The sequence below is a fragment of the Vigna radiata genome, chromosome 6, assembly GCF_000741045.1.
Source record: "Vigna radiata var. radiata cultivar VC1973A chromosome 6, Vradiata_ver6, whole genome shotgun sequence".
Classification (NCBI taxonomy): domain Eukaryota; kingdom Viridiplantae; phylum Streptophyta; class Magnoliopsida; order Fabales; family Fabaceae; genus Vigna; species Vigna radiata.
In genome coordinates, this window is record NC_028356.1 from 11,685,507 (window position 1) to 11,697,345 (window position 11,839).

Here is an 11,839-nt window from a genome sequence, read left to right on the forward strand (position 1 = left end):
CAGCCCTGTTCAATTATAGGTTTATTAATACACCTTAAAATTATATATTACTTAATAATCATAGTTAAAGAATAATATATATAGATCTTCTTTATTAATTCACCAAACTTTAAAATTAAATTTTTAAAATGGTACTATCTTAATACAATTAAAGGTCTCGACATTTCATCTCGGAAAGTTGATAAGAATTATTTCAAAATTAATGCACGAGATCCCAATATAAGTCCCGATTCAAATCCTTGTTTATGACATTAGATATGAGTTCATAAATGCTATCCCTATATAGAAAGATATAAATAAAACCATTGTACTTTACTACTTTACGTAGAAAAAAAATAGAAACAACTGGTATCTCCTTGCGAAGTGGAAGCACAACGAATGTGATCGTGAAAGCGGCTTCATTCAGCATTTTCCTACAGTGTTGCACGTGTAGGGCCACCCGCGAAACCCAAAGAAGCATCACCAAACGTACGCAAAACAAAGGAAGAGTCTTTTGCACTTTTGACTTTTCAATAATGGTTACGCCCACAGCCTACAAACAAGTGCGTGTCTCTAACTATGTACTCTACATCGGTTTCTACTTCACCTACGTTAGACATTAATAAACATTCTAACATCAAAGGCCTTTTCAGATTTCCTCTGTTTTATGCATGAAAACAACCAGCTATTCAAACCTCAATTTATTTTTCCCTCTTAAAGCCATGTCACATTTCGTTCTCCCTTTTTCTCTTCTCGTTTTTTTAATTTTCGCAACCAAACAAGACCTGGCTGGAGAACAAAATGGAAAATCCTTTAATATAATGTTCATAGAACCTGGACAGGGATTGGGCTACGCAGTTTCTTTAATTTGAGTGCCACTTTTCATTGACGGTTTTCAAAGTTTCAAAAATAAAATCGAGTCTTTTGGTGAAGACACACGAGAACCATCGATTGTGGAGAATTGAAAACCAAGCTATGACTGTTTCCGGGTACTCTCTCTTTATGTGTAGAGATACATATAAATATATACCTTTTCCCCTTTTCGTCACTTTTCTGTTTTGTTTTACTTTGTGCTTCGACGAAATTGTGACAGGGTGAGATTGGGATCCTCCACTTTCAATGGCTTGCGTGAGAAGTTTAGAAAGAGAGGTTAATTTTTGAGTTGGACTTTATTCTTCAAACTCGTTATGATTTTTGAATAGACACTTAGTGGCTCTTGAGGGTTTGAAAAAAGGTCATGTTTTGGTTCTGTCTTGTTCTCATTGAAGGAGGTGTCCAATTCCTCTCCGTTGTGTCTATGTGCTTACATAAAGTGAAGACTAAAAGTTTAATGTTGTGGCGCCACGTTAAGGATTGTGTATCTTACTTCATATTTTTTTATTGGATGGTAGATTGTGATGATTCTGTTGAACGGTCAAAAATGATTCTGCTTGCAATTTTTTTATTTCCAATGCTGTTCTGGAACTTCATTAAGGTTTAAGAATTTGATTCCTTTTTATTCTTTCTCTCGAGAATAACATTTGAAAGAATAACCTTGATATTTACTTAACAGTAACAGAAGACATCTGATAATCATGTGTCTATAGACAAAATATAAAATTTAATGTGTCTTTGGTTAACTTATTTTGTATGTACAGTTTCATGACCTTTTGGTTTTTTCTCATGGTAATTAGAGCTTAATCTTTTAGGGGTCGAATTTTGAGGTATCTCATTCTTAGTTGAGGACAGGTTTACGTTTAATTCAACTTCAAGAAACCATTTTGTAAGATGAGATTTATTTCACTTATATAATATAATATGATTTAATGTGAAATTTCTGAAAGATTTACAGAAAAATTCTTTCCGTATTTCAACTTAAGTCCTTCCCACTGACTCAGCTGGTGTTGTTAATTGAGTCACACGACTCATTTTGTTTTTGGTTGATAAAGGTTTTATATGTAAAAATAAGATAAATTTGAAGATTCACAATCACACCTATCTCATAATAAATTTCATCATCAACTTCCTAAATTCCAAACTGATTTGTCAGATTCTTTTAGTTTATATCCCACATGCTGTTGTCCTAATATACCCCACGCTTTCGTTGTGATTAAACCAATATTAATGTTTGACATAGGAAACCAACATAAAGACTTCTATTCTATACCTAGTTGGTAAGGACCGCATTCAACTTCTTTCTATTTTTACTTTTTGGAATCGTTGGTTTTGAAGTAAGCACCAGCCATTGCAAGTTGTCATAATTTAATAATATTATACTAATTTGTAGTAGCTGCTAGTTATACCTTCTCATACTATATATTTCTTCTCCTCCATTCTTCTTACGAAACAAACTAGTGATTGTTACATGCGAAACTGAATTAACATTCATGGATTGTCTGGTTGGAATTTAATATTCTTCTATTGTTGCTTATTTTCTTTTTCTTAATCATGTATAACACTGACGTGCATTTGACTCTGGTTCATACCTTATTGTGGTACGTTTTCTGTTTCAGCTTGACTTTAGCTTTTGACTTGAACAAATATAATCCGAACTAGCTTCACGGCAGTATTTCTGCTCAAGAAGTCTTTAACTATTCAACCAGTGAACTTCACCATTCTCTGTGCGTCCTCTCCCTTTAATCAGGTTGGGTAACATTTTATTTAGTTATTGCTCAGTTAGTGTGGTCACTTTATCATAAGTGTACACCTCAAATCCCATAGGACCTCATGTGTCTGATTCTTTTGGGTTGAACACTGGAGCTGCAAGCATCATGGTATGCTTCAGAAGCAAAATCTACTAGAATTAAAGTGTGTATCCTTGTAGGAGGCTGTCTTGAATTCAACATGAACAATATATGTTTATTGTGATTCAATGCTGCAGTTAAACTGTTCCATTACTCAGATATAAAATTTTCTCCCAGTGTTACAGCTGAAAGTCATTGCTGATGTCCTCAATGGGTGGTTCAGCTGATGAAAATCTTGAAACAAAAGAGACACATGTGAGAAGTCTGTCATCTTCACATGGTCAGGAACCTTATGTCCACAAGGTTGGAATTCCTCCGCGGCAAAACCTTTTCAGGGAATTCCAATCCACTGTAAAAGAAACATTTTTCGCAGATGATCCACTACGGTCGTTCAAGGATCAAACTAAGTCCCGGAAGCTGATCCTTGGCATTGAGGCCATATTCCCCATACTTAGTTGGGGGCGAACCTATAATCTCGCAAAACTTAGAGGAGATCTCATTGCTGGTCTAACTATTGCAAGTCTCTGCATTCCTCAGGTGAATTTTCAATAAAATGGTCATTTTTAGCGTTTAAAGTACAATGGACTGATATATCGTAGTATAAAAGCATTATAATTCCTATTTCTTAGTCCATTCTGAAGATTTTGGATTGTAATATTTTCTTTGAAAAACAGGACATTGGATATGCAAAGCTTGCAAATTTAGATCCAGAGTACGGATTATGTAAGACTCATCTCTCATTAACAGCTCAACTCCCCAATGTGTTTGCTGTTCTTTGGATATTGGATTGTGATCTTGTTTCTTTTCTTATATCTCTTACAGACTCCAGCTTTGTTCCACCACTGATTTATGCTGTCATGGGTAGTTCTCGTGACATTGCAATAGGACCAGTGGCAGTGGTTTCTCTCTTGTTGGGGACATTACTTCAGAGTGAGATTGATCCTATCGCTAACCCAATAGACTATCGAAGACTTGCTTTTACTGCCACTTTCTTTGCGGGGATTACTCAAGCAACACTTGGGGTTTTAAGGTATGACACTTTCTTCCTAACATGATGTTTGTACATGTGCTAGTGCTACCATCATCCAAATGAAATGCTCTATTATTAATTCACCTTGGTGTTGGTGGATCTTTTGATCAGATTAGGATTTTTGATTGATTTCCTATCTCATGCTGCAATTGTTGGCTTTATGGGGGGAGCTGCCATCACAATTGCCCTTCAACAGCTTAAGGGGTTCCTTGGGATTCAGAAGTTCACAAAGAAAACTGATGTTATCTCTGTGATGTACTCAGTTCTGTCATCAGCCCATCATGGTGTATGCTTTCTCTTTTCCTCTCTAGACCTGCACACAAAAGTTAGTACTGAAGTTTTATTCTGAAGATGCATGTAACACTAAAACTGATCAGTATCTTTCATAATGCAGTGGAATTGGCAAACTATAGTAATTGGAGCTGTTTTTCTGGCTCTTCTTCTGTTTGCCAAGTATATTGTAAGCTCACTAATTCACCTGGTTATATATTCCCGAAACAGATTATGAAGATTGTAAATTATCTTCTCATTATTTTATGATGATACGTGGATCAGGGAAAGAAGAACACGAGATTCTTCTGGGTGCCAGCAATTGCCCCGTTGATATCTGTTATTCTCTCTACTTTTTTTGTATACTTAACAGGTGCAGACAAGCATGGTGTTGCAATTGTAAGTATATATATTTATTACCTTTCTCATGCCAAATATAGGAGATTGTAACTGTAGTCATATAACTAAATGAAAACTAATATAATAATGCTTTTTTCTTCCAAAATGCTGATTGAAAACTGTACTAAGTTGCTAGGAATAACTAATTGCGATAGTGGTAAAGCTTTTTCTTTTCTATTGATGTGTGAAGGTAAAACACATAAACAGTGGCATCAATCCTTCATCTGTGAAGGAAATTTATTTTACTGGTGATTACCTTGGGAAAGGTTTCAGAATTGGCATCGTGGCTGGCATGATAGCATTGACTGTAAGCAAAAATATCCTCATATGAAGAATATTTTTTTCATTTACTTTTATGTGTTGTTATGAACTCTTTCATTTTGGTTATCATCAGGAAGCTACAGCAATTGGAAGAACATTTGCTTCCATGAAGGACTATCAACTGGATGGAAACAAAGAAATGGTGGCATTGGGTGCTATGAATGTTGTTGGTTCATTCACTTCCTGTTATGTGGCAACCGGTTAGTTCAAATATATTCTTTGCTGTAAGAAACATAAATGTGGTCACAGCTAATGAAAGAAATTATAATATTTTTCTTTTAGTTGATATAAGCGTATAATTCATAATAAAGATGATGAAAAAGGGAGAAGAGAAATTATCATTATTTGGGAAATTACACTTTATCCCCATGTGTTTTACTTATTCCAAAATATCCCCATTGTTTCTTGCTATCGGTTAGCCCACTTAAAATTTGGTATAACTGGATATATAACTAACTTTTCGGTTTACTTCAATGGTAGTTCAACATTTTTCTCATCCTAACCCCCTTCAAACGGTAACAAATTTTTATGGGATAGGTTGAGAAGGTACTTGTATGTGAGAACTTTTCCTTTTTGAAAGAATTTTGTATGTTTTGTTGTGAAATATGTTATTTGGACCAAAAAATTTAAGAAAAATTTGAGGTTGTAGAAATATATGAAAGTTTTGATTGCTTAAAATTGTAAAATGTTAAATTATTATACCTTCAAATAAACAAAGTAAGAATTTGAAATACTCTCACCTTTTACTCTCTTTTCGTTTTCCATAATATTTCTTTTCTCCTTTTTTTCCTCTGAATCAGTCCTCTCTTCCCTTATTTTTTCTCTCTTTTCTTCTTTCTTTTTCTTAGTACACATCAGTCTTCTTAATGTCCATCGAAATAAAAAGGTCAGAATTTGTACTTTTAAATTATTAAACTTTATATATTTTAACTAGAAAATATTTAAAAATTGACTAATATTTTTTTTCATAAAGTTTATTATTAAAATTTCAATCACTCAAGTATATATTTAAAATTAGTTTTTCATTTTGTAGAAATTAAATGTCATACAAACTAAGAATGTTAAATTTAATAAATTTAAATTGATTTATTGAACAAAATATATAAAAATTGAAGGAAATTTGAAGAAAAGTAATTCAGATTTCAAACACTTAAAAAATCTCTGAAATTTCAAAATTCCTCGTTCGAATGCAGCCTAAAGAAGTTGTGTAACATGAACTGCTGTGTTGATGTTAAAAGTTATCTGAAAAATTAATTATTTTCATTATAAAACAAGGTTGTAAGGGTTAAGTAACTACAAGAGAAAAGGTTGGTAGGGTTATTTGAAGAAAGGAGAAAGTCCAAGGAATAAAGTGTTGTTTACTCTAATAAATTTATGGTAGTATGTTTCATAATCAATCATGAATTCTGTGCTAATTTTTCATAGGTTGTAGACTAATCTCTTGCTATCTACAGGTTCTTTCTCTAGGTCAGCAGTAAACTACATGGCTGGCTGCGAAACTGCAGTATCTAATATCGTCATGTCTGTTGTTGTGTTCTTAACCTTGGAATTCCTCACACCTCTTTTCGAATACACTCCAAATGCCATTCTTGCTACAATCATTATTTCTGCTGTCATCAACCTTGTGGACTATAAAGCAGCGATTTTGATATGGAAGATTGATAAATTTGACTTTGTTGCTTGCATGGGAGCATTTTTTGGAGTTGTTTTTGCCTCAGTTGAGATAGGACTTTTAATTGCAGTAAGTACTAAAACAGTTATCCTGTGCTGCATAATGTTAATATGTTTCTGGTAGGTAATATTAATTTAGATGTTGTTGTGGTAGGTCTCTATATCCTTTGCAAAGATCCTATTACAAGTTACTAGGCCACGAACTGCAATTCTGGGGAAGATCCCTAGGACTACAGTCTATAGAAACATCCAACAATACCCTGAAGCCACAAGGGTTCCTGGTGTACTCATCATCAGAGTTGATTCTGCAATATATTTTTCCAACTCCAACTATGTTAAAGAAAGGTAAAATTGTTCCTTCTTTGTACTTTCCAAGCTCTAACCGTCTATAACTGTTATCCATGCATTTATATACAACAGAAATTAAAGAATCCATCAGATACAGTTTTTCACTACTGAATTTTTGTCTCAATAATCTAAACAGTGATCAGAGAATTGTTATATTGTTCTGAAAATATCAGGGATACTAGACATTCTACATGTTGTATGAAGTTTCAATGATTTACCAGGAAAATAACACAATCAATATCAAATATCGAACTATTCTACTGAACTAAATTGTTTCTCTCTTACTATTTACAATATGACTCTAAAATGATAACTTCACTCATAACCTATTTCTTTGTTTTGGTAATTTTGAAACGTATTTCTTATGCCAATCATTGACTAATTTTCTCTTGCAGGATATTAAGATGGCTGATGGATGAGGAAGAACAAGTGAAAGTAGACTACCAAACAAGAATCCAATTTTTGATGGTAGAGATGTCACGTGAGTGTCCATTTGTTTTTTTCCTTCTTCTTGTCCCATTTTCTTATAGTAAGCACAAAATTTCATATCATTGTTCTTAAAGTGTGTTCATTGCAGCTGTCACTGACATAGACACAAGCGGCATCCATGCACTTGAAGAATTATTTAGAAGTCTTCAGAAAAGAGATGTTCAGGTAATCATCAAACCATCTACTGTAACAATTCTAAATGATATCATGTGGCAAATATCTTACCAAAGAAAGGACAACTTTGAGCAGCTTGTTCTGGCAAACCCTGGGCCAATAGTAATAGACAAGCTACACACATCAAACTTTGCTGCTTTGCTTGGTGAAGACAAGATCTTCCTCACTGTTGCAGAGGCTGTTGCATACTGTTCTCCAAAGTTGGCTGAGGACCCTTGAAGAAGAACACTTTGAAAATGTGATTTTGCCATCGTTAGGGAAATGAGGCGAAGAAATGAAGTGGGGATGGTAGAGATCAACCTCTGGCTTTCAGCCGAGTTAGCTTTTCAAGAGATGGTCACTACAAAAAGTCGTTACAAATTGCCCGTAAATTTGTGCTAGTTAGTGCTTTTGGGGTCCCTATCCTATAAGTGAAAGAAAAATTATTCATGTTCACCAGAAAGCTACATCAACACTTAATATATATACTTACAGAAAGAACAAAAATGATATGTTTATAAAATGTGTATAATATGTGTAAACAAAATCAAGATGTATGTTTATCATTGCTCTAAGTGAAAATAAGAAAGATTCGTATAAAGGTGCGCTTGTTTTGCACTACAACCAGCATTAACTCAGCACTGGATTTTCGCTGGAATCTATATAAAGTTTCTTCTATTGTATTATAAGGTCCAGTGTGATACCTTGGAAATGCTCTTATTTTCTATTACATGTGCTGAATGACAATTACACCTTCACAAGGGAAACTTGCCATTGTCTCTTCCAAATTTGCTCTTTTTCTACCATTTTGTGATTGTAATTCTTGTAGAAGTGAGGTTTGGATTGACAAGATTAATGAAGCAGGTACATTATTTTTATTTTCTTTTTTCAATGACAGCTAGATTCGATGTGATTTTATCTTTTCTTTGTCGAACAAGGTCGCAAAATGAGCCACATTCATAATGCAACCATACTTTTTAGGTTTAAATATGTTTTTACTCTCTATACTTTTGGACGATTATGGTTTTAGTCCATTTTCAAACTATGGTACAATTTAGTCCTTCAACTTTAGAAAACTCTGGTTTTAGTCTTTTTTACCAATTTTTTTAACTTTATTTGTTGTTTCAAACACGTTTCTTACTTAACATTGAAGCAAAAATGTGTCAAACAGTGTAAACAATCCAAATGCTAAAATGAAACGTGTTTGAAACAACAAATAAAGTTAAAAAAAAATTGGTAAAAAAGACTAAAACAAGAGTTTTCTAAATTTAAAGGACTAAATTGTACCATAGTTTGAAAATGGACTAAAACCAAAATCACCCCAAAGTATAGGGAATAAAAACATATTTAACCCTACTTTTTAGGATGTGAACATTATATGTTAAAAAGCTTCATGACACGCACCAATAAGAGTTAAGAATTTTTGTTAGGGTTAAATAGGTTTTTTCTTTTCAAACTATTATGAAAAGTTATTTTCGTAAAATTAAATTATAATTTTTTTCATTTTTAAACTTATGAAAATTATGTAAAATATCATTATATGAAACTTTATTTACATGAAAAATATTTTATATATTATTTGTTGGAGAAGAACAATTTCTTACAATAATTTAAAAACAAAAATTATGTTTAATTCATTGCTTTTAAATTGACTTGAAGCCTATAAATTATATAAAGTAAATTGCGCTACAATACACTTCAAAATTTTTGAGATTAGACTCATGCTAGTTTTGTTACAAACTATAAAATATTACACCAACATCCATTTTAATATTACGTCTAAATTTAATTTTTTTAAAAAATGACCTTATAACTCTCATTACATCTATATATAGTCTCTTCCACCTTTTTCAACTTTACCACCACCGATCTTATAACTTCCAAGAGTAACTCTCCGAGTTTGTAATATCAAACTAAATTAAAAGAATTTAAATCCTAACATACACTTAATCAAATATAAAAATTAAAATGGACATAAAAATACAACATCAAAATAAAATATACATATCAAAGAAAGGCCATTTTTAGAGGCACCCAATCACCATAAACGGATATAAGAGAGGCAATAATTTAAAATTTTTAAAAAAATACCTTATAACTCTCATTAGTAGGGAAATTGAATCTATAGTCTCTTCCACCTTTTTCAACTTTACCACTTCTAATCTTATAACTCCAAAGAGTAATTCTCGAGTTTCACTGGTGCAAAAAAGGCTTTAGACGTCTGTTATTTTGGACTTTTAACATCAGATTCCGAACTGACGTCTAAAGTGGATGACATTAATGGGATGTCGAACCCTATAGGTCAGACGTCTATATAGACGTTGGAATATATAGGTCAGACGTCTATATAGACGTCGGACTCTATAGGTCAAACGTCTAAAATGTTGCCGTATTTGATAGGATCTTTCTCCACTTGAGGCCTCTTCAGGCTGCTGACTCATGGTGATTCGAGTTTATAACTTTATATTTTAGTTGAAGAGAATGGATTGTACGTTTTTTTTTGTATTGGATGATTTTAATAATGTAGTGAAGGGGGTTGTAGGAGTGCAAAACGCAAGAAATCGCTGCCCAAGGAAACGAGCAAAACTACACAAAAACTCAACAAAAACGCATTTTAATCGGTTCAAATGAAAGATAATTCATCAAAGAGTAATGTAATCGGAGTAAAATTAATTTTAAACGGTGCAAAAGTGAGAAAATGAACCTGAAAAACATAGCCCGTGGAGAGAAAACGCGAGGAAGATGATGAACAATGAGTGCGCGTAATTGTTGCCTCGCGTTCGCAGTGCTTTAATGCAGACATTTAGAAGTCAGTTCCCCCCATAACAGACGTCTATAGAAGTCGGTTCCCCTTACAACAGACGTCTCAAGTGCTTTAGAAGTCGGAGTGATGGGATCAAACGTCTAAGTGGAGTCAAAAAGTGACTTTTTAAATTTCTGGGCTGAGTATTTATAAGGTGGTTCCCGCCATAATAGACGTCTACAGACGTCGGTTCCCCTAACAACAGACGTCTAAAGTGCTTTAGAAGTCGGAGTGGCGGGATCAGACATCTAAATGGAGTCAAAAAGTGACTTTTTAAATTTCTGGGCTGAGTATTTAGAAGTCGTTTCCCTCCATAAGAGACGTCTATAGACGTCGGTTCCCCCTACAACAGACGTCTAAAGGGCTTTAGAAGTCGGAGTGGTGTTAAGTCCTTGGCAAGTGTACCAGATCGTTATCAAGTAATATACACGGGTAAGTCCGAGTATCGTTTCCCAAAGGACTCTTAGGCCTTAACTTTCGTGTAACCTAATTTCATAAGACTTGAGAAAAGAATAAAGTTTTGATTGTTAAATGCAAAAACAGAATTAAACATGCAAATGCAGTGAATGGTGTTGTTGGGGTTTACAATTTCATCTTATCCACTCTCACATATCTACTCTTCTTATTTACTTCACTTGTTTATCCAATTGCCATGCAAACTTTCTAGTACCCTTAACCTAATCCCTTGGTGAAAAGAGCCTATTATTAATTATCGGCTTGCTATCCTTAGCCTCACCTAGTAACCAATAATGCAATGTGAACGAAAGCAAAATACAATTGATCGTCCTACCCCTATCCCTAGACGGTATTAGCATAATCAAGGAATTTCTCACCAGTTCATGACATTACCGTACGTCCCCGTATCAATAAAGACAAACCACTTTTACTGAATTACTTAAACAATAAAAGCATTAAGCATAGATGAGAGTTTCAAAAGATGATAAACAAGTATATGACAAGCATATGAAATAAATAAGAATTTGGATAAATGAGAGTTTCAAAAGATTACATTGTTTCCAACAACAAAGGATTTAGTTTACAATAATCATGATGAACTAGATCAATTGAATGGAAAGAATGAAAAGATAAACCCTAGATTTGGTAGGTTGGAGCTCCCACATCCAAAATCCTCCTCCAAGGGGTGAAAAGAGTGTTGTGTCGTCTTCCTATGCCAAAAGCTTATGTTTCAATTCGCACTGGGGCTATTTATAACCCAAAAAAATAACAGAAAGATTACAGAATCTACAATATAAAAGCTGACAACCGCCTAGGTCTTAATTTGATCGCTCGGCGGTTTCCCCTTAATCGCAAGACCGTTCGACACCTAAAACTGTCTCTCAGCGCCAAAAACTGACCGCTCAGCACCCTTTTTCACCGCTCAACGCTGGTCAACTGTACTCTGGTCAACTTTTCAGCATTCTGGTCAACTGGTTGACTGCTCTAGTTGACTGGTTGACGTTCTGGTTGACGGGTTGACTTTTTTGTATTCTGGTTTACTTTTCTGCACTACAACTCTTTGATAATTCAATTCTTCTTTCAAATCATTCAATAAACCTACAAAATCAAGGGAAAACAAGTATAAAACCAAGAAAACCATCTTTGCCTCTCTTATTCTCTAACTTAATAAAAATGGATGATTTCAAGTTAATTCTA

The 11,839-nt window shown here is 33.8% G+C and overlaps 1 protein-coding gene across 6 annotated transcripts; it reads left to right on the forward strand.

Moving 5' to 3' along the window:
• Positions 1 to 618: 618 nt before the first annotated feature.
• Positions 619 to 8,086, forward strand: LOC106765277 (sulfate transporter 1.3). 6 transcript variants are annotated; one of them, XM_022782110.1, is made up of 16 exons: positions 619 to 968; positions 1,073 to 1,128; positions 2,472 to 2,602; positions 2,880 to 3,239; positions 3,377 to 3,425; positions 3,525 to 3,732; positions 3,844 to 4,018; positions 4,127 to 4,192; positions 4,288 to 4,401; positions 4,592 to 4,708; positions 4,796 to 4,922; positions 6,177 to 6,463; positions 6,548 to 6,738; positions 7,137 to 7,222; positions 7,319 to 7,395; positions 7,480 to 8,086. In XM_022782110.1, the coding sequence occupies exons 4-16, from the start codon at positions 2,904 to 2,906 to the stop codon at positions 7,621 to 7,623; spliced, it is 1,977 nt and encodes a 658-aa protein (XP_022637831.1). In that variant the 5' UTR covers positions 619 to 968; positions 1,073 to 1,128; positions 2,472 to 2,602; positions 2,880 to 2,903; the 3' UTR covers positions 7,624 to 8,086. The 6 variants fall into 6 exon arrangements, with proteins under 6 accessions (XP_022637831.1, XP_022637832.1, XP_022637833.1 ...); XM_022782111.1 differs by lacking the exon at positions 1,073 to 1,128; XM_022782112.1 differs by lacking the exons at positions 619 to 968; positions 1,073 to 1,128 and adding an exon at positions 2,081 to 2,132.
• The last annotated feature ends 3,753 nt before the right edge of the window (positions 8,087 to 11,839 follow it).

Coding starts and splice junctions, on each gene's coding strand:
- LOC106765277 (XM_022782110.1), top strand. CDS start 2,904: ATGTCCTCAATGGGTGGTTCAGCTGATGAAAATCTTGAAACAAAAGAG. Junction 4,402..4,591: donor ACAAGCATGGTGTTGCAATT/GTAAGTATATAT, acceptor TGATGTGTGAAG/GTAAAACACATAAACAGTGG. Junction 4,709..4,795: donor CTGGCATGATAGCATTGACT/GTAAGCAAAAAT, acceptor GGTTATCATCAG/GAAGCTACAGCAATTGGAAG.